This window comes from Bacillus rossius, chromosome 10 (genome assembly GCF_032445375.1).
Source record: "Bacillus rossius redtenbacheri isolate Brsri chromosome 10, Brsri_v3, whole genome shotgun sequence".
Taxonomy (NCBI): domain Eukaryota; kingdom Metazoa; phylum Arthropoda; class Insecta; order Phasmatodea; family Bacillidae; genus Bacillus; species Bacillus rossius.
This window is the reverse complement of record NC_086337.1, coordinates 58103993-58128764: the sequence shown is the minus strand read 5'-3', so window position 1 is coordinate 58128764 and position 24772 is coordinate 58103993. Positions and strand designations below refer to the sequence as shown.

The window sequence follows — 24772 nt, the reverse complement described above, 5'->3', positions numbered from 1 at the left end:
TTTTATTTTTTAAAAAATTTAATTAATAAAGGTACAAAAATACGAGAAGACAGCATTATAAAAACAAGTAAAACAAATTCTTCCTATTTAACACATCAAGTCATTTCTTTCTAGCTAACAATAATACAAAAAAGATTGACTATCTTAATAACAACAGTAAAACTATTTCCTGCATTGTAATCTTTAAAAAATAAAAACCACTAAACTATACATTACACACATCACATGCAAATGCATATATATAAGATGTTACCATGTTAATAAGTTTAAATTTCTAAGTGTAGAGAAACTCAGTTAAGAAGTTTTTCAAGGGACTGTCTTTGAGAAAACATTACAATGGGAAAAGTAGAATTCTTCCACCTTTCATTGCTTGTTGAAAGTATACATTAATAAATTGACTAATGATAAAAAAATTTTTTTTCTAACATTTATTTAAAAAAGAGTCCTGTAAATCACTATTGACAAAAGTGTCACCAGAAAAGCTGTAGTAAATATATAAATTTACTAATTTAAATAATTTTTAATTGGTGTGTGTTTGAATTATTTTTATTCAAAAAAGTATTTTTTATGAACTCAAAATCAAAATGTCTGGGGTCACATTGTATTCAGCGTTGCATTATTTCCGGAAAAATAAGGAACTACAGTAAAATTGGCTTAAGATGTTCCCCCATAATATGTTTTCCCATTAATAATGTTAAAATAATTAGTCCCTTGATTGGAATGTTAAATTTCTGGCCATTCGTACGTAAAAGACCAAATACAAATAAACAAAGCATGCAAGCAAAACATGTTGCATTATAAACCAAAGTACATTCAAACTGTAGACTATGGAGAACAAATTACACTCAAATGGCAAGAATAATGTATAAATTAGTTCCAATATTGATGAATTTAAATGAGAGTGGTGTTTGTTCGCTTACTGGATCTGGATGCTAGTAATGATTGGTCTACCTATATCGTGGTTTTCATTCATATTTTTTGTTTAGCTTAAAGAATAAAAAGCTACGCTTTTTTTTTACTAGAACCGTGCAGAGCACCACAAGTCCGTATCTTTCATAAACATAAACACTCACAGAAACTTACCTAACTGATAAGTTATCAGTATCACATCTAAACTACTAGCACAGTTGAATTTGGTCTTGAAACCAAGTTCTACATGGTAAAGGCACATCTGACAACATTAACTATCAGAAACATTACATACTTTAATCACTATAATCTATAATGCCAATATTGACAGCACCAGCAACAACTTCAACTGTGTCATACAGAGCTGAAATTATTTTCCCTCGTTTCATAAGTAAATTTAATGCATTCTGGAAAAATATATTTTTCTCACAACACTTCTTACAACCAGAACCCTCTGTGAAACACATACTAGGGATCGGCCAACCAAGTCCTCAAATACCATCAAATCCATAATATTCAAAGGATTCTTCTATAGTCAAAGAGAAAGATTTTAAAGGAAATAAAGTGAATTAATAATCCAACACTGATAACCTCTGACATTTACTACGTCAATTTGTTTCTTCATAGCTATCCTGTTACCATTCCCTGAGATATTATATATATATACAGCAAAACCCCTTATTTGCACTTTTCATGGGGACTAAGAAAATAAGTGTAAAAAGCAGGAAAGTGCAAATAATGGGAAAAGTAAGAAATACGTTAAAGTTAATTAAAATACAGTCGCATCCTGCAGCGTTCATACCAAATACGGGCTACATTACACATACGCATTGCACCACAGTAAAAAAATTAAAAAAAAAGGCAGCAAATTGGAAATTTACCTTCAATAGCACGCCATGCGCGGAGAAAGGTCATTGTACTCAATCAGCTGTTGTTTCGGCGCGGCGTAGCCACCGACTGAGCTGCGCATGCGCAGTATAACTCACTCAACACTCCGCCCAGACTCGTGACGTTCCATCAGCAGCCAGCCAATAGATGCGAGCTTAGCGGAAAAAAATATAAGCTCCACCTCCCGTGTACCAGTTTTGTCCAGTTCTAATACCAGTTTATTGGTATACGCACCAGTTTTCTCGCTGCCGTGACATGTTCAAGTTTACGTTCATCTTGATGTCTTGATACCAATAATTAATTATTTACGATCCCCAGAAATAAATGGTTAGTTTAAAAAATATGTGTCAACTGTACAATATTTCTGAAACTATAAAATACGTATAAAAAAGTTACTGAGACTCCGCTCGTTTTATCTTGCGAAGTTTATGTCTCGTACCAGCTAAGTTGTGACATAAATTTAGTATCACAACTTACAAGCAGCCTCGTAAAGTCGTAATATTCCCGACATTTCCCCTACGTTTATACATTCGTGAGTTTACATTTTTTCCTAGTACATTTTAGATTGTCTCCTGCTATAATTACTCGGACTTTTACACGCCTAGGCTTAAATTATTATATGTTAAGAAAGAAAAGCAACTTTTCATGTTTTAAAATATGTATATTTTGCGATTTAAAATGTTCATTGCCGACTATAAACGTTACGTTTTTCACAATGTTTTTAGGCCTACTATGGTTGTTACCTGACGTAAATAGCGGGACGGATTCAATTTTTGAGACGTAATTCGCGTGAAAGTATTGTATTGGACTAAATGGGAACTAAACGGGACCTGATGAATATAGTGCAAATAACGGGGAAAAGTAAATAACGGTAACGTAAATAAGGGGTTTCGCTGTGTGCGTCTATCTCTATATACACTAGAGTCCCGTTATAGCGAGGTGTCACGGTTCCGGGTTTGATCCTCGCTATAATTGTGTCCTCGCTATAACCGAATTGGACAAATTTTGGCCCCCAAAAAATAAAAATTAACCGAAAATAGCATAAAAATTGTGTTTAAACCTGTATAATTGGAAAATAACAGGTTATATTAACGAAATATTAATTTCTGTGAGCAGATGTGTGAATTCTCTTTAAAACGATACCCCATAAGAACAGATGCGATCACCGTTTGCGTCAAAATAACCAGATTACCCTACCACGGCACGTAAGTATTGCATATCAGCCCGCGGCCGATGCAGCATTGTCCTGCTATCTATTGCCGACGCGGGCTGTCTGCTGGCGGCCATGTTGGTTCGGGATGTTGCTAACAGGTGGTGCTAGTGTAGCGCGACGATTTAATTCCTTACACTGCGGCAACGCACGTACGCCTCAAACGAAATAGTCGCTGGAAAACTATACTTTTTTCATTTAAAGAAACCTGTCAACTTCTTTAGAAAATAAATTTGGGATTAAACTCAAACCATCACCACCCCTTTCCCGGACAGATACCCTAACAACTGACCGAAACAAAAGTTACAAGAAAACTGTCCTAGCGATTCGGAAATAAATACGGTAGTGCCTACTAGAGGTGTAAAAATAACGAAAAAATGTGTACCCGTATGTATTCGTAACTATAACAATTAGTACTCGTTACTATCGTTACGTTACTCGTTACTTCTGATACAGCATAACATGCTATGTTATGTTGCAGCAACGAATCCAGTCGTATTGCGTACGCGTACAGTATGACGTCGCGTAAATAATAAATAGAATATAAACAATTAACAATATTTGATAATTAAAAGTTTTTGTTAACCAAGAAACAATTAAATCTCATTAGAGCGGCTTTTTAATATTATCTCTTTTAATATAACAACAACAAAAAACGTGAATATACGCGATTAAAAACCAAAAACATACATATTTTTAATTTGTAAAAAAATACTTTCTTACGTTGTTTCTGTTCCAATCTCAAACTTTGTCTACACACGGCACAGATAACTAACGGAAGTTTGATAAAAGAAAGAAAGGATGGGATTCTATTTTTAAAGCCACGCACTTAGGTGGCGACTGCAAGGCTGAAGAATGTGACAGGCGTCAACGGCAAGATGTCTAGTGGCGAGCGAGAGGGGTGGAGATAAAGCAGACAAATAAAAAAAGCGCGCTTCAAGCGATCACGCCGTAAATTCCTCAAAAATACCTCGTTATAGCCGTGTTCTCGCTATTACCGTGCTCGCTATAACGAGATTCTACTGTATATACACACACACACATATATATAAAATTAAAATATTATTGATTCTGGATAATTATTTCACGAAAAAAAAAAAAAAAAAAATTTAAAAGTTTCAATGTTTAAATGACATAGGTAATCTTTTAATTTTTTATACTTTCTCTAATTTTGGACCCTTGAGACCTAGATACGGCTTCCGAGGGGTACATAAAAATTTACTCTTTGGGATTCGAATTTGATATTCAGATTTGAGAAAATGGCTTTGACCCATCACTGATAAAAGGCACTTTCAACATGGATAATACCCGAGCAAAGCAATAGCTTCTTCCGAATTTTGCACTTTAATTTTACATCAGATCTCTGGCCCCAAAAGTAACTGGCACCTTACTGCTCATCTACATTACGTATATACAAACACTGTTATAAAAATAACAGTTAACAAACAAAACCATCTTTTGATCCAGAAGTAGGTACTACACGAACTGCGTGTACAAAGGCAAGTTCTGCTATCAAAGAAAACAAAAATACTTTGTAATACGTGATATCTAACACTACTTACAAAGAGGTACCACACCTAAATGCACTATAGGTACTTACACAGCACCCACAATATACATACATACTTCACTCAGCAAGTTCTGAATGAATTTCTTCTTTGATGTTAGCCTGGCCGCTGTCACTGCAAAAAAAAAAAAAGAAACTTGTGCCCTAATGTTGCAGCTACTTAAGGCATAGAGCACAACCAGTTGCCGAGGATGAAGTGTCGTTACTTGAGGTGGACGGGATCCCGAAAATCGGGATAAATGTTGGGAAAGAGCCCCATTCCTTAACTTTGGGATAATAATTTTTTTTCCCTCTGGATAAAAACTCTGGAAAACTAAATTTTATAATAGTACAAACCCACAGCCGGTAAACTTATTTTTATGTTATAAAAACATTAAATTCTTATGTTTTCGTCACCATCTACATATTTGAATAATTTTTAGGCTAGAGTTGTCTGACTTTTTTTTTTTTTGAAACCAGTAAGTATAAAAGCAAATATAGTAATATTTTATCTCACTTTTAATTTGGTATGTTTTAACTGTAGGCTTTTATATAATTTTGTTAAGGGGTGCCTATTACTATTTAATAGCATTACATGGTTTTCGGTAACAGCCAAGTAATTTGCATAACTTTGTTCCAAGTTATCTGGTTAATAAATCTGCACATTTTTTTTCTCAACTGACGTTAACAAACATCATTGAGTTGGTAACGTTTACCACATCAGTCGTTTCCATGCAGTGCTCTTGTTTTGGTATTTATAACATTGTAGATTCGTTTAAGACAGTTGCTCAGGAGAATTGGAAATGTTTTGCTTGTGTTAAATGGTCGAGCGAATGGCTTGAGTTTTGAGACTCCTGGCAGAGAGTAACAAAGTTTTGCTCGCCTGTGGGTCAAATACTGGTTTGATATGCAGGTGGAGGTGCATCATAAACAAATGTTTCTCATCCTTCAAGTGAAAACCTCTTTATGACTTCCTGTTCAGTTTCCGTTGTCTGGTGCATGTGGATTTTGATGCAAACTAAACTACCATTCTCAATGTAGTACCTTAAAATAACTTTTGATTTTTCAACAAATGAAGACTTTTTCTTGATTTAAAACATTCCTCCAGTATGAAACACCAACTTTTTGATATCTGTCTCTTAATTTTTTTTTTTTCAAGCAGAGTATTATGAAACTTTTTAACTATTAGTGATGTGATGCCTCGGAAAAATACCAGAGTACTTCAGTGTGCAGTCACTGTCAAAATCACCAGCTACTTCTAGCCTATGCTGCTCAGAAATGCTACAGCAATACTTAGAATGGGGTAGTGGCACAAATTTTTTTTTAAAAAAGGGGGTTGTCTGTAAAGTCGGTTTACGGAAGATAATTTTACGTGATAACGTCATAAGAAAATAAACAATGGAAACCACGTTAACTTTTCACTTCACTTTATAAACAGTTGACAAAACAAAACAAATCACGTGTAGGTTGTGGCTGCCGCTGTCTCTCTTCTGCTCGGACGCATCGGCCGATGGAGTGGAAGAGAGATAGATGCGTCACAAGCCGATCGTGCCCTCTCTATCGCTTGTTCCGCGCTCTCGCTTGCACGCTCTGCTCAGGCGGAACGTGACAATGAGTCATGATTTTTCGTGCGTGCAGCCGGCGTTCATTGATTTTTAAGACGTTATCACGCCAAAAAGTTAATCCTTTTTGTGAACATTTCCATTAAGTACACAAACACTGATTTGACATCAGGTTTTTACAAGCTTCAAACAGCTTTAACGTGAAAAAACATGAATTTCAGCTTTATTTTCACAACAGGGATTTAATAATTACTCACATGATAGAGTTGAAGGTGTCCAAATTCTGCTTTTCCTCCGCGGTAAGTTGTTGGCACTCCACTAATTTCCCGCCGATGAAATGTGTGCGCAACAACCTTGCACACTCTTTGAAGAAGTCTTCGTCTCCAAATATAGGTATCTGAAAAGATTGATGTGTCATGTCATTGAAAAAACAGCTTAAGCCACATATCACAATGTAAGACAAACTCTTTCTCCACTATTTCTGATTTCCTGTAGACACCTTATTCTGTTCCTCTCTCTCCCTCTTAACCTTCTCCACATCCCTTCCTCCTTTCTGTTTCCCTCCTTTGTTGTGCCTCCGTGGTCCACTCTGCCCCCACTAGTCATCTGGGTTCCGAACCAGATTTTGCACAAGCGAGAAACATGGTGGACTAATGGATAGTCACACCATTCTGCTTTTTCATCTGCGATCCAATGATCTTAACCCAAGAATGATTTTTAGATCACTAGTCTAAACACTGCGCCAACCCATTCTGTGAACTACACGATCTTCGCTCGCATGAACCGAAGTTTATACATTTTCAATCTGCAGCAACAGGCACAGCAGTGTCGAAGAAATGTTATGTCCATTTCTATTGGTGGGCTGGAACTATGTGAAGTCGCTACAAATGACTGTGACATGGCGAGCAAATGATTAATGCTGTTGCTACAAGATAGCACCACATGTGGCCGCTGCTTCATCTGTTGAATTTAATAGACAGAAAACACATACATACTAATTTGAAAGTTATTACAAAACCAAGCAGTTAGTAAATTTTGTTTCATAAAACCCTACAATTATTTGGAAAGTAATTTCAATGAAATCATAAGGATTATTAATGCATCAAACAAAAATAATGAGCAATTAAAACACTTATATATGGGTATTTCACTGAGATACGAATAAGTAGCAGTTATGCTACAGTATTAAATATGACCTGAAATTTTGTAATTAGAACTAACTCAAAAATATATCTAACTTGGTAAATTTACATAAACACTAGCAACATAAAATTATTATTTAAAATATATGCAATTACTCAACACAAAAATTTGCAACACTCAAACATTTCCACTTAATTTGATCAAAAAACAATTTTCATATTAAAAATTATTTCTGGTTTGAAAAAAAAAAATGCCTTGCCATGTTTTTCTTTTTTTCTTGCATTTTACACCACTTCATTTCAGTTCCATTAACATATTTCTCATTTATATTTTACCGTATTTTGAATCATTTTTCTGATGACTTCTTTGAAGTGTAGGAAGAAAAAAAACATTTTACTGTTATGTTTAAATTCAATTAGAAAATTATTTGACATTTCGCACCCTGAGTACAAGACTATCATAACTCAAAAAAATTGAGTTTTTGAGATATTTTTTTACCATAAGCAGGAAAAAATCATTATCTAGGCACTGCAAGACCATCGCAATATTATGTTTACTTTCACGGGACTTATGGCAAATAATGCAGTGTTGCACTCTGGAAAGCATTACATAAGAATATGTGCAAGACTATGGCATCTGAGTTGTGATAGTATTTTCACTGGTGTTTGAGTTACGATGGTCTTGTACTCGGGGTGCGACTTGTGTGAATAATTTGATGTAATTTTGGAAATGACGTTTGGATAAGAAAGCCAATGTCATGGAGCAGCATCCCCGGTACAAGGCCATGGAAGTGTACTCACGAAGCGAACACGCTTCGCGGGCTCCAGCTTGATCTTCTTGGCCTTGGGCGGCCTTGTCGCGGGGTCAGCAGCCGCCTCGCCGCCTGGGAGCGCCGACGGGGACTGCTCTGACCTCGCCGCCACCTCCTCCTCCTTGCGCATGTCTCGCTTCGGGCAGCTGCAGATGCGCACCTTCACGGCCGCGCGTCCCACCACCTCGCCCCTGCACGCAGACACATCACACCACATCACACGCATGCAACCTGTTCCTCACCACAGGGACAAGACTACACGGTCTACTGCAATAAAAAAAATAATTGGTTGTCTGTGAAGTCGGTTTACGGACGATAGTTTAACGTGACGTCGTAACATAACATTGATGAAATGATTGCATACTTTTATGAATAAAATTGAATCAATTTTATTTCAATAATAATAAAAGAATAAACACTTGAAATTATACTAGTAATCAGATTTTTAAAAAGCAAGAATAATTAACCTTTACTGCCGAATTTGTTGTTGTTATAAGCAATGAAAACCACATTAACTTTTCACTTCACTTTATAAAGAGTCGAGTGGAAGAAAGATAGATGCGGTGCAAGCGTACAATGAGAGTAACGGGACACAGCGTAATGGAACAATGAGCATAACGGGACACTTTTTCGTTCGTGCAGCCGGCGTTCATAGATTTATTAGACATTGTTACGTCAAAAAAAAAAAAAAAAAAAAACCTTTATTTATTAATTTTTGTAACATACGCACCAAACACCACACGTGAAGAAGAAGAAGAAGAAGAAGAAAAGAAAAAAAAAAGGTCGGCTCTCGAAGGCAGCCCACACGCCTCAGTCCGTGTGTTGTCTCCCCGCGTGGTCGCCCGCACAAAGGAAACTGATACGTTAATTCAATACTTTCATTGACGTTGCTCGTCTGTATATTCAACACGTTATCAAGAGCCGATGGCACGAATCGGTACAAGGGCGGTCCAGGCACGTTTGCTGGACTGCGTTAAGAGTTTGTGTAATGCGACCAGAATCCGTCTGGCGAATAAAATGAAACTTAACGTGAAACAGTCTTCTGCCCGAGGTGAGCCCTGGAGTTAAAAGGAAGCGATTGATGTGCATCAAGTAGGCAGATGGACGTGCATCAGTGATAGTCCTGAGAAGCTTCTTACTTTGGGCGGCCGCAGCGACAGACACTCCTCTCAGCGCGCTCTTGAGCCGGACCCACAACTGACATCGGGCCAATGGCCGTTACATATGTTCAAAACCACGCAAAATCAGAAACGTCGACCATGAGGCGCGGAACCAACGCAGCGCCGTCGCGGCGCGGGTACTCACGTGTGTCTCTCGAGGGTGAACACCACGTGGATGGGGCGGCGGTTCATGCCGCCCAGGCAGCTGGTCTTGCACATGAAGCGGTAGTGAAGCACGACCACGTCGCTGCCCGGCGGCGGGGTCCCCAGGGGAGTCACCACGCTCAGGCGCTTCGAGGAGGGGTCTTCGGTGTACACGCTGTCCATGCTCTCGCAGCGCACCACGTGCGCCGGGAACTCAAAGTCTGGGCAGCACGTCAGGACATCCATGACACCATCATTAGTGCAGAACAAGTCTGAAATCACCTGATGAATAGGGATGTGCGAGTACCCGATATTTTCGGGTACGGTTCGAATCCACAATTACCCGAACCCGGAATCGTTGTACGTACATGGATTCGAACAGTATTACGAATATTCACAAAAGTTATAAATTAAATTAATACAGCTCATAAATACTAGCAGTGAAAAATAAAATTAGGCTACTATTACATAAGTATTTATAATATGATGTATCAAAGAAAGATATGTAAATTAAATAATTAACACAGTGACATTAAAAGAATTTCGAGAGCTTAAACTAAAAATAATTATAATTAAAATAATTACGAATTTTGTTGTATAGCAAACTATAAACTAAAAACAACTACATACCTACAAGAAAAAAACATCTTGGCTATTTATTGGAGAAAAAATGGTTTCGTTTGCTGAAATGTTTATAAAACTGAGATTTTCCTGTGGCGTGCAGTTTATTACGATTGAGTTGGAGAATCGAATATGTTTTGGTTTTCATATTTTAATGTGTTTATTATTAATTATTAATTAAGTTTACATAATTATAAACATTTCAATCTCAGTGTAATAAATAATTGCCAGTAGTTACAGTTAGAAAAAGGAGAACACACATTAAATTGATCAGTTAATTTTAATTATTCTGTGCTTAATATTCAGAATCGGATTCATATCTCAAATATTGCCAGGGATTCGAATCACATTCGAACCGAACTGAAAATCAAGGATTCGCACATCCCTAGTTATAGCGACAAAATAAGATGAAACATTAATAAGACTCATTACCTAAAGTGCTTCCACGGCTGGAATATCCATTTGATGATGGATATAAGCAGCATATTTATTGTAAACTAGCTGAAGACCTGGCATTGCACAAGCTAAACACATCATAATGTAATGAACATCACTACAAGTTTCAAGTCTGTAGGACATACACATGAATAACGAAAAAATTTTAATTTTTATGTCCCGTTGATTGCACAATCTAAGTGCATCGAGGCAACGCATCAGCAAAACCGGGACGCCAATCTTCAGCTTCATTTTGTGGGAAGGCAGGTAATCCCTAGGCAAGACGTGACGGACACACCAAACGATAGCGCGTAACAAATTCAAGGCAACGTCATATATTGACGAAGTTCTAAACTAAACTGTTATTAGTGCCTTTAGTTCGCTAGCTGCCGCGAGCTTCACTAAGCAGATGGGTTTCGCCAAGGAGAAGGATAGGAAGTTTCCAGACCTTACTATATGATCATATGAAAGATTTAGAGAAATGACATAAACGCACAGTTTGTGTGCCTATTATAAAACTGAATTTACCCCTTTTTCACTCCCTTAGGGATGACATTTCATAATTATAAGTAGTCTAGGGTCACACTCTGGCCCATAAACTATTTATATACAAAAAAATCATGTCGCTCCATTGCAGTGCGAAAGAAGGAAAATCAAACACACTTTCACATTTATAATATTAGTAGGGATAATAGAGAAAGTATTCAAAATGGAACACTAAGCATCTAGATTATGTTGAACTAAAAGAAGTTATACAGCCACGTGAATTTGGACTATGTCTAAATATTATTTTATTGATATACAGTAACTGGGCGTAGTTTTGCAACAACGACAAAATTTGCTGTAATAATCCAGACATTCAGTATTCCATCCTAAATACTTTATTATTTACAGTAAAAATTTTTTTGTTCAGTTCCATATTCAATGTTGTATTACAGTTTCAGGAAGCTCTTTCAAGACCATAAGTTGTATTGATGTTTTCAACTTATTTTGTCATAGTGAACCTGCAGTTGAAGTTTTTCGGTCAAATTCAAACTCGAACTGCGTACTAGAGCTGTGCTGATACAGATCGGCAGAAGTAAATTTTGCCCATTCAATTGAATAAGTGTCTGCTGATTCAATGTGCGCTTGTTAATTTTTAGCCGATACTCCTGAAAAATAAAAGTGTCTCCCATAATCAAAAAATCAGCAAGCACCCTTTTCATTCTTCGTAACACTACATACTTTGAACTCTCATCATTTCTTAGCTACGTGTGCCGGCCGTACATCTCAAACTTAAACATCCTGGGTTTTAATGAAGTTCTTGAATTTAATAAATCGTAAATAAATACAGGTATCACCATCACGGTAAAGTTAGCTAGGAACAAAAAACTTGATTTATCTAAAGCATGCTGCCACTACCAATACTGCCACTACTACTTGAACTGTAAATAAATGTTCCTAATATCAACACGGAAACCTTTTTTAAACTAACTAACGTCAAGTTTATAAATTTTAATTAAAAAAACTAATACAATTATATAAAAGTATAAAAGCTAGCGACATCATGAAAAAGTTAATTTTGTATCTGCTGGTTTTTTGATATTTCTTTTTTCACTGAAATTAGGCAGGGATACCACCCTGTTTCTATTCCACATGTTAGCCACCCTGTTGCTGCTAAACCCATGTTGCTAGCCACCCCGTTGCTAGCCACCCCGTTGCTAGCCACCCTGGTTGCTAGCCCTCCCTGTTGCTAGCCACCCTGTTGCTAGCCACCCTGGTTGCTAGCCCTCCCTGTTGCTAGCCCTCCCTGTTGCTAGCCACCCTGGTTGCTAGCCCTCCCTGTTGCTAGCCACCCTGGTTGCTAGCCCTCCCTGTTGCTAGCCACCCTGTTGCTAGCCACCCTGGTTGCTAGCCCTCCCTGTTGCTAGCCACCCTGTTGCTAGCCACCCTGGTTGCTAGCCACCCTGGTTGCTAGCCCTCCCTGTTGCTAGCCACCCTGTTGCTAGCCCTCCCTGTTGCTAGCCACCCTGGTTGCTAGCCCTCCCTGTTGCTAGCCACCCTGTTGCTAGCCACCCTGGTTGCTAGCCCTCCCTGTTGCTAGCCCTCCCTGTTGCTAGCCACCCTGGTTGCTAGCCCTCCCTGTTGCTAGCCACCCTGGTTGCTAGCCCTCCCTGTTGCTAGCCACCCTGGTTGCTAGCCCTCCCTGTTGCTAGCCACCCTGGTTGCTAGCCCTCCCTGTTGCTAGCCCTCCTTGTTGTTAGCCACCCTGGTTGCTAGCCCTCCCTGTTGCTAGCCACCCCGGTTGCTGGCCCGTTGCTGGTAGCAAGCAGCCTCACCCATGTTGGTCTCCTCCTTGTCGCGCACGTGGTGGCTGCAGCGCCTCACGGGCTTGTGCAGCTCGTCTGCCTCCAGGAACACAGGCAGCGCGCGCACGCACAGGTCCGGCTCTGCCCACACGCACTTGAACTGCACGGGCAGGCTCGCGTTCATGGGCAGGAACACCTTGTCCAGCTGCGACGAGTACTGCGGGCACCGGGGACCGGTCTGTGGCCTCCGCTCTCGCCGGCCGTGCCATCCACCGTCCATGCATCGCAACTACCAATATTTAAGGTTCGAACTTTGAAACATCAATATTTTAGTGCCGATATTTTGTTCCGATAACATCGAATTTGAATTAAAATATTTTTTATGTCAAGAAACAATTAAATTAAAACCATCTGTAAAAAAAAAAAATTTGGCAGGAAAATAATAAAATTGTGGACTGAAGGCTTCGGGAAGAAAAAAAAATATATTTAAAAAGGAGGGGGGGAAAAAAGGAAATACTGTATTGGAGTTTGCGGTATGGAAGTTCGTAGTGTTGGTAGGTTGAAGCATTGCGATGCAGAGACATGTCCGTGGAGGTAGGTACGTGGGCGTACGTCTAGTAACTTATTTTATGTTCTAATTCAGTATTTTCAAAGTTGTAATTGTGACGGAGTATGTATGGATGAATATTTAGTAATTCCCTCTCTCTATCAAACCCCTATTGCCAGGAACGTGACACTGCTTAATGGGGATTTTTTTTTCACTAATGTAATTGTTTTCCAGTGGAATAATAACAACTTATTATTACAAAATAAACACATTTTGTACATCGCTATTTCTACAGAATGTAAAAACATTCTGATTAATGTATGAACAAAAATTTACTAACAAGGTGGCACTAATTTTTCAAACAAAAGCACAGGATATTGTTGTGGGTGTCTACAAATATCTAGTGCAGCAAATTCTAAATTTTTTCTGAACTTTTAAATCTACATATATACCAAAATTAAACATAAGCACATTTAATACAATATTTTCTACAATTCATAGGAATGTACTTCTTTTTTTTAACTTAGAAAGCTAAAACATTTTCAGAAATAATTTCTACATATGAATATAAACTGAAATGACGTATTAAAAGTCAAAATATAAGCTAACGAAAGGCTACTGGAAATTAAAGTTTCATGACTTCCAGCAAAACTGATAATTATTTAGGGACTTTTTTTGCAATTTTCATGACCAGTCCAGTTTTGTTACTTTTGGGTGACTTTCAGGACTTTGACCTTTGGACTGTGCAATGTTTAGGTAACTTTGAATTAATACGTAAGGGACCCCGTTTCTTAAGAATCTCTAATTATTTTTTACATCCGGCAATAATAAAATATTTATAAATATATCTTGAAACTTCAAATGTCTGACCAGTAAAAAAAAAATACATATATTCTCTAACAATATTGCTTGAAACACGATAATCTAATATATAAAATTCTCGTGTCACAGTTTTCGTTGCCATACTCCTCCGAAACGGCTTGACCGATTTTGATGAAATTTTTTGTGCTTATCCGGTATCTATGAGAATCGGCCAACATCTATTTTTCATCCCCCTAAATGTTAGGGGTAGTCCACCCCTTAATTTTTTTTTTATTTCCAGTTTTTGGTAGGAAATCACCATGGCAACGGCTGTTGCTTTGTTGATGCTTCATTCGTCTCTATGGCAACGGCTATTTCATTGTTAGTGCAGTCCTCATCACCGTTGAAATTTTGCAAGTACTTTAAATATCAAAAATTGCCCTTTTTTTTCAAGTATATATATTTTACAGACTTGAAACTTCACAGTAATGTTCCTTATGTTACGCAGGATGACATTTTCCGAAAATTAGATCCCATAGCATAGGTGGTTAAAACCAGGCAACAGTGGGTACTGTGTCTGCATGAGAACAGTATTTTGCATTGTTCATGCCTTCTGCGTCTCCATGGCAACGGGTATCGCGCGGCAGTGGCGTACCCACAAGGAGGGGCATGTATAATGAGCGGCGCAAGAGTGATCTGCCTGTAGACTGCCGTAGCGAAGAACGGGTATATCAGTTGTACGTTGCGTGCACGAGTCGGGAAACCATCGGTGCTATTCATTTTTTCTCCGGTACATTATACAGCATTGTAATAAATTTTCAATGAATTTTTTATATTTACCATTACTGTAAATGGGAGATGTGGCATAATTCTTTTTCCATTAGTATAGCCGTGCGAAGCCGGGTCGGGCAGCTAGTGTAATATAAATCTTTCCACAGGTAGTTTCAAATGGAAAATAATTAATATTAAGGAAGGATTTTAAACGCCCTCTCAACCTCCAATTTAATGAATAAAGTGTTTTGCAGTACGCATCCAACAAGTAGATCAATAGTGTGACGAAGAGGTAGCTTTCAAGACGCCCTGTGTTTGAATCGGCTACACTCGACAGTTCAGCCGGCCGATCGTGACCCAGCACCGGCCCTGAGAGGAGAGGAGAGTAACCGTCAACGGTGCTGCCCGGAGCGGGGCTCGACGCCAGAACTCACCACGCACGAGGTCTTCCCGGCAGCCTCGCTGCTGACGCTCATCCTGAAGTTGTGTGGGCCGGCCCACCCCTCGCTGCACGGCTGGAAGCCCGTGGCAGAGAGGCTGCTGCAGAACGTCTGCCCAAACCCATAACACACGCTTTCAAAAAAACCCGGCACACGCGACGGAAGTGACACTTCTTGCAATTAAACCCTCGACTCGTTAAGTGTATCGCAAGGGGTAAAACAGGAGAGAGAAAGAAGACAATTTTCTAAATAAACACAAATTAACAAAATTACTCACTTTATAATAACTGCTCAGGATATCAATCAATAATGACTAACCAACAATAATGTTGAAATACACCATAAAGAAAAACTGTGCATGTTACTGTTTCTTCAAACAGTTCTGCCTTTTGGAGCATGCCAAATCCCTAAACAAAATACGAAATTCAACAGGAAGCGCTACCTATGCGGGAAATACAAGGACTGTCTCAACAGCGCTCTGTACGCTGCTGGTTAAACAACGAGGAACACGAGTCTGCTGGTAGAAATTATAAAATACAAGGCACTCACAGCTGGCTATGTAAGGATACCTAAGTCTATTTTCTGAAATAAATGCAGGTGCACACTCTCTGTCTTGTTATTTTGTTCATCTATCTCTCTCATTTAATTTTTTTTTTTTTTGGACGGGGAATGAATGATCGCACAAAGATGAGAACGAAAATTAGCTCAGCAACATGTATAGCATAGTGGTCTCTTTATATCTTTTTGGCCAAATACCTATTCTCTGTCATTATCTCATCAGAAACATTTCACAACAATGTTTTACAACAAAGTTGCATTAAAATTGAGCCTTGAAATTCACTCTCATTGTTCCAAAATAAGTTTTACTTCAATAATATTACTACTACACACAGTATCTGGGTGACACAGCATGAGTTGAAAACCTTTACGTTCCAGGCTCTTTAATCAGTTACATTCAGAACCGTGCCAGGCAATGGCAGATTAGCGATTTTGCCAGATTATAGAACGTCAATAGTTTTAATGGGAATACAGAAAAAACTAACATACAGTACTAAAAAAACTAACATACAGAATCATTGCTAGAGATGGGCAAAGGGGAGGGAGGGGGAAGAAATCCCAATTTGAAGAGAGATTATTTTTTTTAATTCATACCCTTATAGGACGAAAATCATAAGTATTTTGTTAATAGAATTTTGAGGAAACCTTTACAACTTGCAAAATTATGCAATAAATGCAGATCATGTTTATATTTATGGTCACAGTTATTTATACAGTCTGTAATATATATATATATTTCTTTTAAATTGATGGGTTTTAATATATAATAATACGGAGAGAGCCAGACAAAATTATTTGCCCCCTGCAGGGGTGTACATGAAAGGGGCCGCCACCTGAAATCCTAAAATATTTATCATTCCCAAAAGGAAAACAGAAAATTTGAAAATTTGAAACCACCCAAATAAAAAATTCTGTAGACAATCCTGCTTTCTTACTTTCTCTCAACAGCCCTGGTCATAACAATAACATGCTCTGTGGCAAGAAAAAATGTACATGATGTAACTGTTAAAAAAAAATCTTGGATATCATGTTGCTTCCATGATTTGGATAAGCTCGATCGGGATCGACGCCAGATTACAGAAAAATGAGATTAAAGATCGCCAACTGTACAAACCTCAGAAAACATCCAACCCCCTCCCCACTGTCTGTATTTTCCTACGGACAAAATGCCGAGAAATTGATAATGGATAAATAAATATTACCAGCTAATCAGTCAATAAACTTACGTTAAGCCTGACCACACAGCCCACACAAGACATTCTGCAATATTTGATCTCGGCACATCAGATAACCATCGCACGAGCTAAAGAACTTACCAACATTTCCACTAAATTCTGCTGCTGCTCCTCCATTATATTGGTGTGTATTCGTTCCTGGTCGTTTATAACCCTGAGGGAGAGAGCAAAACAAATGATGTAGACATTGCACAATCTCCTGGCGTTGGCACACTGAAACCTCAATAACACTAACCTGAAGGGACCGTAATATTGTCACTTTGTGTTAACAAGGTTTGATTTAACCAAACTATTAGAAAAACAATTTTTTATAATTTTGAAAACAATACAAATAAAGATAAAAAAAATTTTTCTCATTTAGTATGTCCATTTACACACCTTTTAAAAAAAAAATTACATACACCAAAGAACTTGAACATAATTTTATTCAACATCAAAAATATTTTATTTTTTTATTTTAGGGCTTGAAAATACAATTTTAGGATTGCTATACCTGTGGCTCGAAAATATATATTTAACTGTACTAAATTTTAAAGATTTAACAGAATAATAACGCAAAAGGTTTAGAAACTATCTACATTTTAGAAGCATATGTAATTTCTAAGTTCCCCCCCCCCCCCTTCCCCACCAAACAAATAATTCTTTAATTTATTCTGGTATATTTGTATTAACCATTCTTTACAAATGTAATGTTTACCCTTCAAACAAAATTAACTTTGGGTCATTCCATGACAAATATACAAATTATTATTTTTTTTTTTGCTGCATGATTTTTTACTCTCCTGAAACTTAGTTAGTGTTCACAATACCTTTCCTAAGAAAAATCCCAAATTTTTACATTTTTATTATTAATACTTTCTAAAATATTGCTAATTTTCTTTTAAAAGAATGGTGTAAAACCATCATTTTTGGGTATTTTTTGATAGGCCATACATAACTTTTGTATGTTAAGAGCTATACACCTCGTACACATATCATCGGAAAGCTCATTGAATGTACTTTTTATTGGCTTATTGACATAGGATATTTTTTGCACTCTTCACTACTTTGTAAATTTATGAAATTAACCAAGAAATCTTCAATTTTCAGTAATTTAAATAATTAAAAAATTAATGTAGGACTTTGATGAACAACTTGAATTTTTTTTCCTGTGATTCATCCCTATGTTCACTTTGTGTGCCAGCCAAAACATCATGATACTCACAGTCCTACACTGTAAAACTTTTTCCTGAAAATCGAAAATTTTGGAAAAATGGGATTTTCATGGTAAAAAAACCTAATGTGGGACCAAATTAAAAAATATAAACTAATATAATTTATAAAGCTCCTGAGATACTATTTTAAGGAAAAAATAGTTTTTTTTTGATACTTTTAGTACCAAAAAAGTTACAGAGCTTAGAATATGATGACATATCAAAAAATTACTGAAACATTTATTTTTCAGAACAAATAGTAGGATGTGAAATTAATAACTGAGTACTTGTTTAAAATAAAGGGGAAAGTTATTTATAGAACCTGGAATGTATTACTTTAAAGTTTGCCTGGCATCTAGGACACTCCAAGCAGTATCTGTCTGTCTGTCAGTTATGCTTACCTTGCATGCTGAGGCATGCTTATCTGCTGATGTGCAGCAAGTCTGAGTCACAACATTAGATAGTGAATAAATACCTAGAAGTATTTCCAGTAGACAGCCTTAGTAGCAAGCTAGCAGTTGTGCTGAGAGTGGAAATAATATTTTTTTCCCAGTGCTTTTTGTTCAATAGAATTTTTTTTTATTAATGCAGTATATATAACCTGCAAGTTAGACAGTGATATTGACATTTTTTCTCAGAGATGTTTCTATGTTATTAACTGTTATTAATTTATGGAGTGATGTCAAGAATGGAGTGTTCTGTTGGGATATTTGTTAGAGAGGTATGTCATAATCTAGCCTATAGTAGATCATCCAAACTCAAAACATTAAGTGATGTTATTGATGAGAAAAAAAACTTCTAGTTTTGAGATCATGTTGTGAAAACATAAAAAACATTTGTACGTATCACGAAAAAAAATATAGCATTTGAAATCAGTGAAGAAGTCAAATATAAACAATGGTTATCAACTGATAGATGTAAACTTCTAGAACTTGTAACTACACCTGAAGAATTTTGTGATAATTAATTTAAAGGTCTTGGTAGGTAGTGACTTAAAACTACATCATCACATATCAAAACAACAATCTCAGTATCTATAATCCCACTGCAGTAAAATCCCTAAATGAAAACCTTCAAGAAAATGAGTGTATTATCATGGGTGACTTCTCAGAAAACTTTACATTTGAAATGCAAGACGAGATCCAAATTTACCATTGGGTCAACTCTCAAGGCACTCTTCACCCTTTTGTCCTGTATTTCAAGTCTGGAGGTAAACTGGAAAGTGAAAGTTATTGTGTAATTAGTGATTCATTAGAACATAGCACTGTTGCCTTTTATTGTTTTCAGAGGATTATCCTGCAGCACATATAGTCATCACACATTGGCATTGTTAAAATCTTTTACTTTTCAGATGGCTCTGCAGCACAATATCAGAATAAGAAAAACTTTATCAATCTTTGTCACCATGAAATAGACTTCGGTTTAAAAGCAGAATGGCATTTCTTTGCTACTTCTCACGGCAAAAGTCCATGTGATGGAGTTGGGGGTACGGCGAAGCGGTTGGTGACTAAAGCAAGTCTTCAGCGTACACTAACTAATCACATTGCAACTCCTATAGAAATGTATAATTTTTGTAAATCACAAATCAAAGGAATCACTTTCTTTTACTGCACTGAAGACAATTTAAAAGAAGCCAACAAATTTCTTCAGCCTCGTTTTGACAATGCTACTGCAGTTGGACAAACAAGAACTTTGCACAGTTTTGTACCTGTGGATAAATTCAGTCTTAAAGTTCGAAAGACATCCATATCCACCGAATTTAAAATAGTGCCCATCAACAAAGAAATTCCTCACATTGTACCTAAGGTAAATGATTATTTTTGTTGTGTTTACAATAACAATTGGTGGCTAGGACTTGTAACAGAAATTGCTGTGTTTAACATGGACCAAGAGCTACAAATACAATTGTTCCACCCCCACGGCCCAGGAACTTCTTACAAACTTTCATCAAGTGACACAGTGTGGAGCAAGAAGGAGCACATTCTAAGAATACTCTCCCCCCTGGAGCTTACAACTGCTACGGGAAGAACACACAACATGTCTCTGCTTATCTCAACTTTTCGCCAACAAGTCTCCTTAAATATTTTAAAACAGGTATTCAACATTTCATTTAATGTGCAATGAACATTTGAACCTTTATTTTAAACAGGTACTCAATTATTAATTTTGCATCCTACTCATTTGTACTGAAAAATAAACATTTCAGTAGTTCATATTTCATCATATTCTAAGCTCTGTAACTTTTCTGGTACTCAAAAGTATCAAAACAAACTTATTTTTTTCTTAAAATAGTATCCTCAGGAGCTTTATAAATCATATTAGTTTAGATTTTTAAAGTTGGTCCCACATTAGGTTTTTTTGCCCTGAAAATCCCATTTTTTTTCTCTTCAAAATGTTTGATTTTCAGGATTTTTTTTTTTTTTTTTTTTTACAAAAATGTACATTCAATGAGCTTTCCAATTATATGTGTACGAGGTGTATAGCTCTTAACACAAAAAAGTTATGGCCAATCAAAAATACCGAAAAATGATGGTTTTACACCATACATACTTCTAAAATAAAATTAGCTATATTTCAGAAAGTATTAATAATAAAAATATAAAAATTTGTGGTTTTTCTCAGAAAAGGTAGTTGTGAACACTAACTAAGTTTCGGGGGAATAAAAATTCGTGCAGCAACACACATTTGTATATGTCTTGTGGAATGACCCTATTAAAATTTTTTTATTAATTTTATTCTCAATTTATCGAGAACCCGCGACGTAAAAACGTTATCAAATAAACAAAAATTTGCGTTTTTTTGTTCAAATAAAATTTTGCTATTTTTATCACCTATTTGAAGGGCAAATCAACACTTTTTTTCGAAAGAAGGTTCAGCAGACTTTCTTGGACGATTTCCCACAGACTGATGCATGCAAATAACCACACCGATAGGGAAGGGAGGGCAGACTCTTCAGGTGCCGTAGTCCGCACGTACCTCCAGACAGCATCCAGCTGGGACGGCGACATCAGCTCTTGCCCCTGGAAGTCTTCCATCTTTGGCAATCACTGATGTCGCTAAAAGCCAAGCGAGCGTCAACCTAAAATCACGTGTTAGAATAAAAAACCTTCCATGGCTCTGTCAAAACAAATAAACCAATAGATTGATGTTCATTTGCATGACCGGAGTTTTATTCATTTCTAAACTGAAGGAGAAAGAAAACTGTATAGCCCGCACGTAGTTTGTACTGGATTTGGCTACGTTATCCTTTGTTTTTTTACAACCGATGGCATTGTAAAATAACATAAGAATAAATAAGAAAAAATAAAGCTCTTTTTTTTTCTGGGTCACTAGTGATGCTTAGGCCATGACCCGATTCAAGACATGTTCACTCTGGCTCACACTAGCTCACTCTCGAACAAAGTTACACACTGACCCTCCAACGTGTCCCCTGCGAACTACATGAGTGAAAACACTGTTCGCTATAATTTAATACTTGCCTTAAGGGTTTTAAAATGTTTGAAAACTATATTCACGCTATTTATTTCACTACCCTAACGTTCCAATCAGACTGTTTCTCAAAGTAAAATAAATTCAAAATGTATAACCTAAAAGCCCTTTCTGGCAGTCATGTTAAAATAATAATTTGACTTTTTCATGAAATATTTATTTATAACTTTATATATTAATTTTATTTATTACAGTTGTGACAAACACTTCATAAAGAGGTTACTAGGGTGTGCACAAGGATATAAAAAAAAAAGAAGCAAACAACAAGATACGAAGGACAAAAGAAACAATAAACACGGACACAGTCATACTCTACAGGACGAGATGAAGTAAACATATTACAGACATAAATTTACAGCTAATAGTAAATAGTTGGGTTCAATATATCAATAGAGAAAGAACTAATTATTGTAAGACATAGAAAAACAATATGGAGATTATGTGATTTAATTAATTTAGTTTTCAAATTGAACAATACAGGACACCTATCCCTCACTTAGCACGACTAATTCGTTCCTAAAAATGCCTGTGTTATTCGAAATCGCATATTCTGAAGCAATAGTTTCCATAAATAGCAAGGCTAATTTATTTAATGTGTTCCAAAATTATGCAGAAATATACTTTACATAATATAAATGCATTGAATGACACTTAACTATAAATATGTTACACCATATATTTTTATATGCCTCTCATCGCACTTTGTATGACAAATACGACACTGCGTAATGGGAGATACGTGGTTATGTACTTTATCGTCAGTCGGCTGGCTGACTTGCCCGCCTGGGTGTGACCTTCAACTCACATTGCACTTTTCCAAAACATCCTTTACTAACAGTGAAACCAATATTATTGTCGGGATAGTTATAATTTAATGTTACTGTTAAGGCCCATCTACAACAGTCCGAACGTGTGGGTGGCCCGTGTTATTATCCTAATTTGAATGACGTCACATTTCCGATATTCGAATCTACTGACTTATAAAGTAGTCACCAGAGCGTAGTCAATATAAAGCACCAAAATAATTGTTTTTCAATTGTTTTTGTATACTATTTTCATGTCTTGTAAATGTGTACACAACAAAGTTTAGAATATTTAGTTAATTTGTGAAATTTGTGGGAGTTTAATAATATTTCTTTATTTTGTAAGGCAAAAGTAAATGCTAATAAATCTCTTATTTTGTTTACCTTTTGAAATGGGAACTGGAAATTCAAATATAGTGCAAGTTCTGTTGTTGTTCTATGCCACCAAAGGACACAGATTGGGACAAAAAGTTGAAATTATCCAATGTATTTTGACTACGGAGATTTGGATCATCACCCACACCACGCGTGATGTCAGAGGTTCACGTGGACCAATCAGTGATCAGTGTCCGTCTGACACAGTTTAGGACATTGCAATTGTAGAGACTGACTTTTAGTTGGTGGAACTAGTTTTGGTACTTACGTGCTGGGTTTTTACCCATATTTGAAAAGAACATATGAAACTAACCAGCTACTTCATTTATTGGAATACTCTTTACCATTATTGATTCAATTAATTTCCTCTAGTTGGCTCTTATTTGGCTTGTTATGAATAATTTAATTTATGATTTTCCATGTTTCTTTGGGGTTTTCAGTATTAACATTGAATTTGTTGGAGTAGGGGTAGTAATCTACTTTTAATGTACATTTTAGTTATTTACATTGACACAGCAACTTCTGTAGTCACTGTTCAAAAATAGGTTTTGGGGATGATTCTGCTTTTAATATTTTCCATAAAATATTTTTCCTTTTAGATAGTGCAAGGAACTCTTCACTTATCCAAGATGCTCTAGCTATAGATTTTTTAAATACCTTTTAGTTATTCTATTTGATTCACAGATTCCTTTTGTATAATATTAAATAAATTTACCATACATTACATCAATGATGTTATTTCCTTCTACTGATTATGGGTTTTCATTAAAGGTTTGAATAGCTACCTTAAAGTTAATATGTCTATAAAGAATGAACGAACTAGATTGCATTTTTGCTACCGTGAAATGTTAAAGAAATAAACCCAAATTTTTTTTCCAAAACTCACCTAAATTCAAAATGCCGGGAAACAAAGAAAATTGTAAATATTTATAAAAAAAATCTTAGTGCTACACTTTAGGATTCCCAAAGAAACAGGTGCGAGAAGCATAAAAAAAGGCGTCTTTTTGTTCGGGTCACTCCGTAAACTAACACCATATATTGTAGTACTAACACGATATTTGATAACACCAAATAAGTGCTAACACATCCAATTTTTTTCTTTCATAATATTAATTTGTTATTTTTAAGGGGAAAAAAACAGTTCAATGGAAATGTAAAGTGTGTATAAAAACCTTAAGGGAAAAAACCATGTTCTGCTGCAGCATTAAAAAAAAGACTGGTTGATATTAATATAACAGTAAATTTCAGAAAGTGCTTGTGTGCATGAAGAAAAATAAATTTAAATGAAATTTGCAAAATCCATTTTTTATTCTTGGCTGGAAACCTTTCTTATTTTATTCTTTTCCGCATATTTTACTCTATGGTTTTGCTTTATAAAAAAAGTAAACATAGACATGTTTTGTGGGTGATTTGATTGATAGGTTATTGTTCTGAAGCTGAAATGTTTTCAGAGTGATTAGTAACATTACATTTCGAATAATAAAAAAATAAATTATGTTTAATGATTCTCCTTCAGAAGTTCTAGGATTTTCATCCTGTGCGTTAGCAGATACGTGAGTTGAAAAATTGAATTTAATTGCATTTGGGATTTCTGACCCGGTGACTAGGAGACGTCCTCCCATTACATTCACTTTCCCCCCCCCCCCCATCTTAGCAATCTCCTCAGATCGTTTGCATCTTTCACCCCTACCATCTCTTCATCCAACCCATTCTACTCCCTGTCCTGCCAAGAAAAGCGTTCATACCCCTTTCCGTTCGTCTCCAGTCCCTCTGGATCTTCCACCAGTGATCTCTCCGCCCTGTATACCCACCTCTGTGTATGAGTGTATCCTAGTCCCCAGCT

At 36.5% G+C, this 24772-nt stretch overlaps 1 protein-coding gene across 1 annotated transcript; it reads right to left on the bottom strand.

The window, feature by feature from the left end:
• LOC134536266 (cellular tumor antigen p53-like) lies at positions 1-23921 on the bottom strand. Its single transcript, XM_063375978.1, has 9 exons — positions 23816-23921; positions 21239-21341; positions 17151-17223; positions 15271-15387; positions 12748-12934; positions 9375-9594; positions 8059-8260; positions 6373-6512; positions 1-4689 (listed from the first exon to the last, which is right to left on the bottom strand). Exons 2-9 carry the CDS (start codon positions 21295-21297, stop codon positions 4635-4637), a joined length of 1053 nt encoding a protein of 350 aa, XP_063232048.1. The 5' UTR covers positions 21298-21341; positions 23816-23921; the 3' UTR covers positions 1-4634.
• Between the last annotated feature and the right edge of the window lie 851 nt (positions 23922-24772).

What these genes read in the sequence shown, in the direction of transcription:
- LOC134536266 (XM_063375978.1), bottom strand. Translation starts at nt 21,297, where the DNA reads ATGGAAGACTTCCAGGGGCAAGAGCTGATGTCGCCGTCCCAGCTGGAT. An exon ending in AGAATTTAGTGGAAATGTTG is followed by an intron (nt 15,388 to 17,150) that starts GTAAGTTCTTTA and finishes GGGTTTGGGCAG; the next exon opens with ACGTTCTGCAGCAGCCTCTC. An exon ending in TTCACCCTCGAGAGACACAC is followed by an intron (nt 8,261 to 9,374) that starts GTGAGTACCCGC and finishes GTCTGCGTGCAG; the next exon opens with GGGCGAGGTGGTGGGACGCG.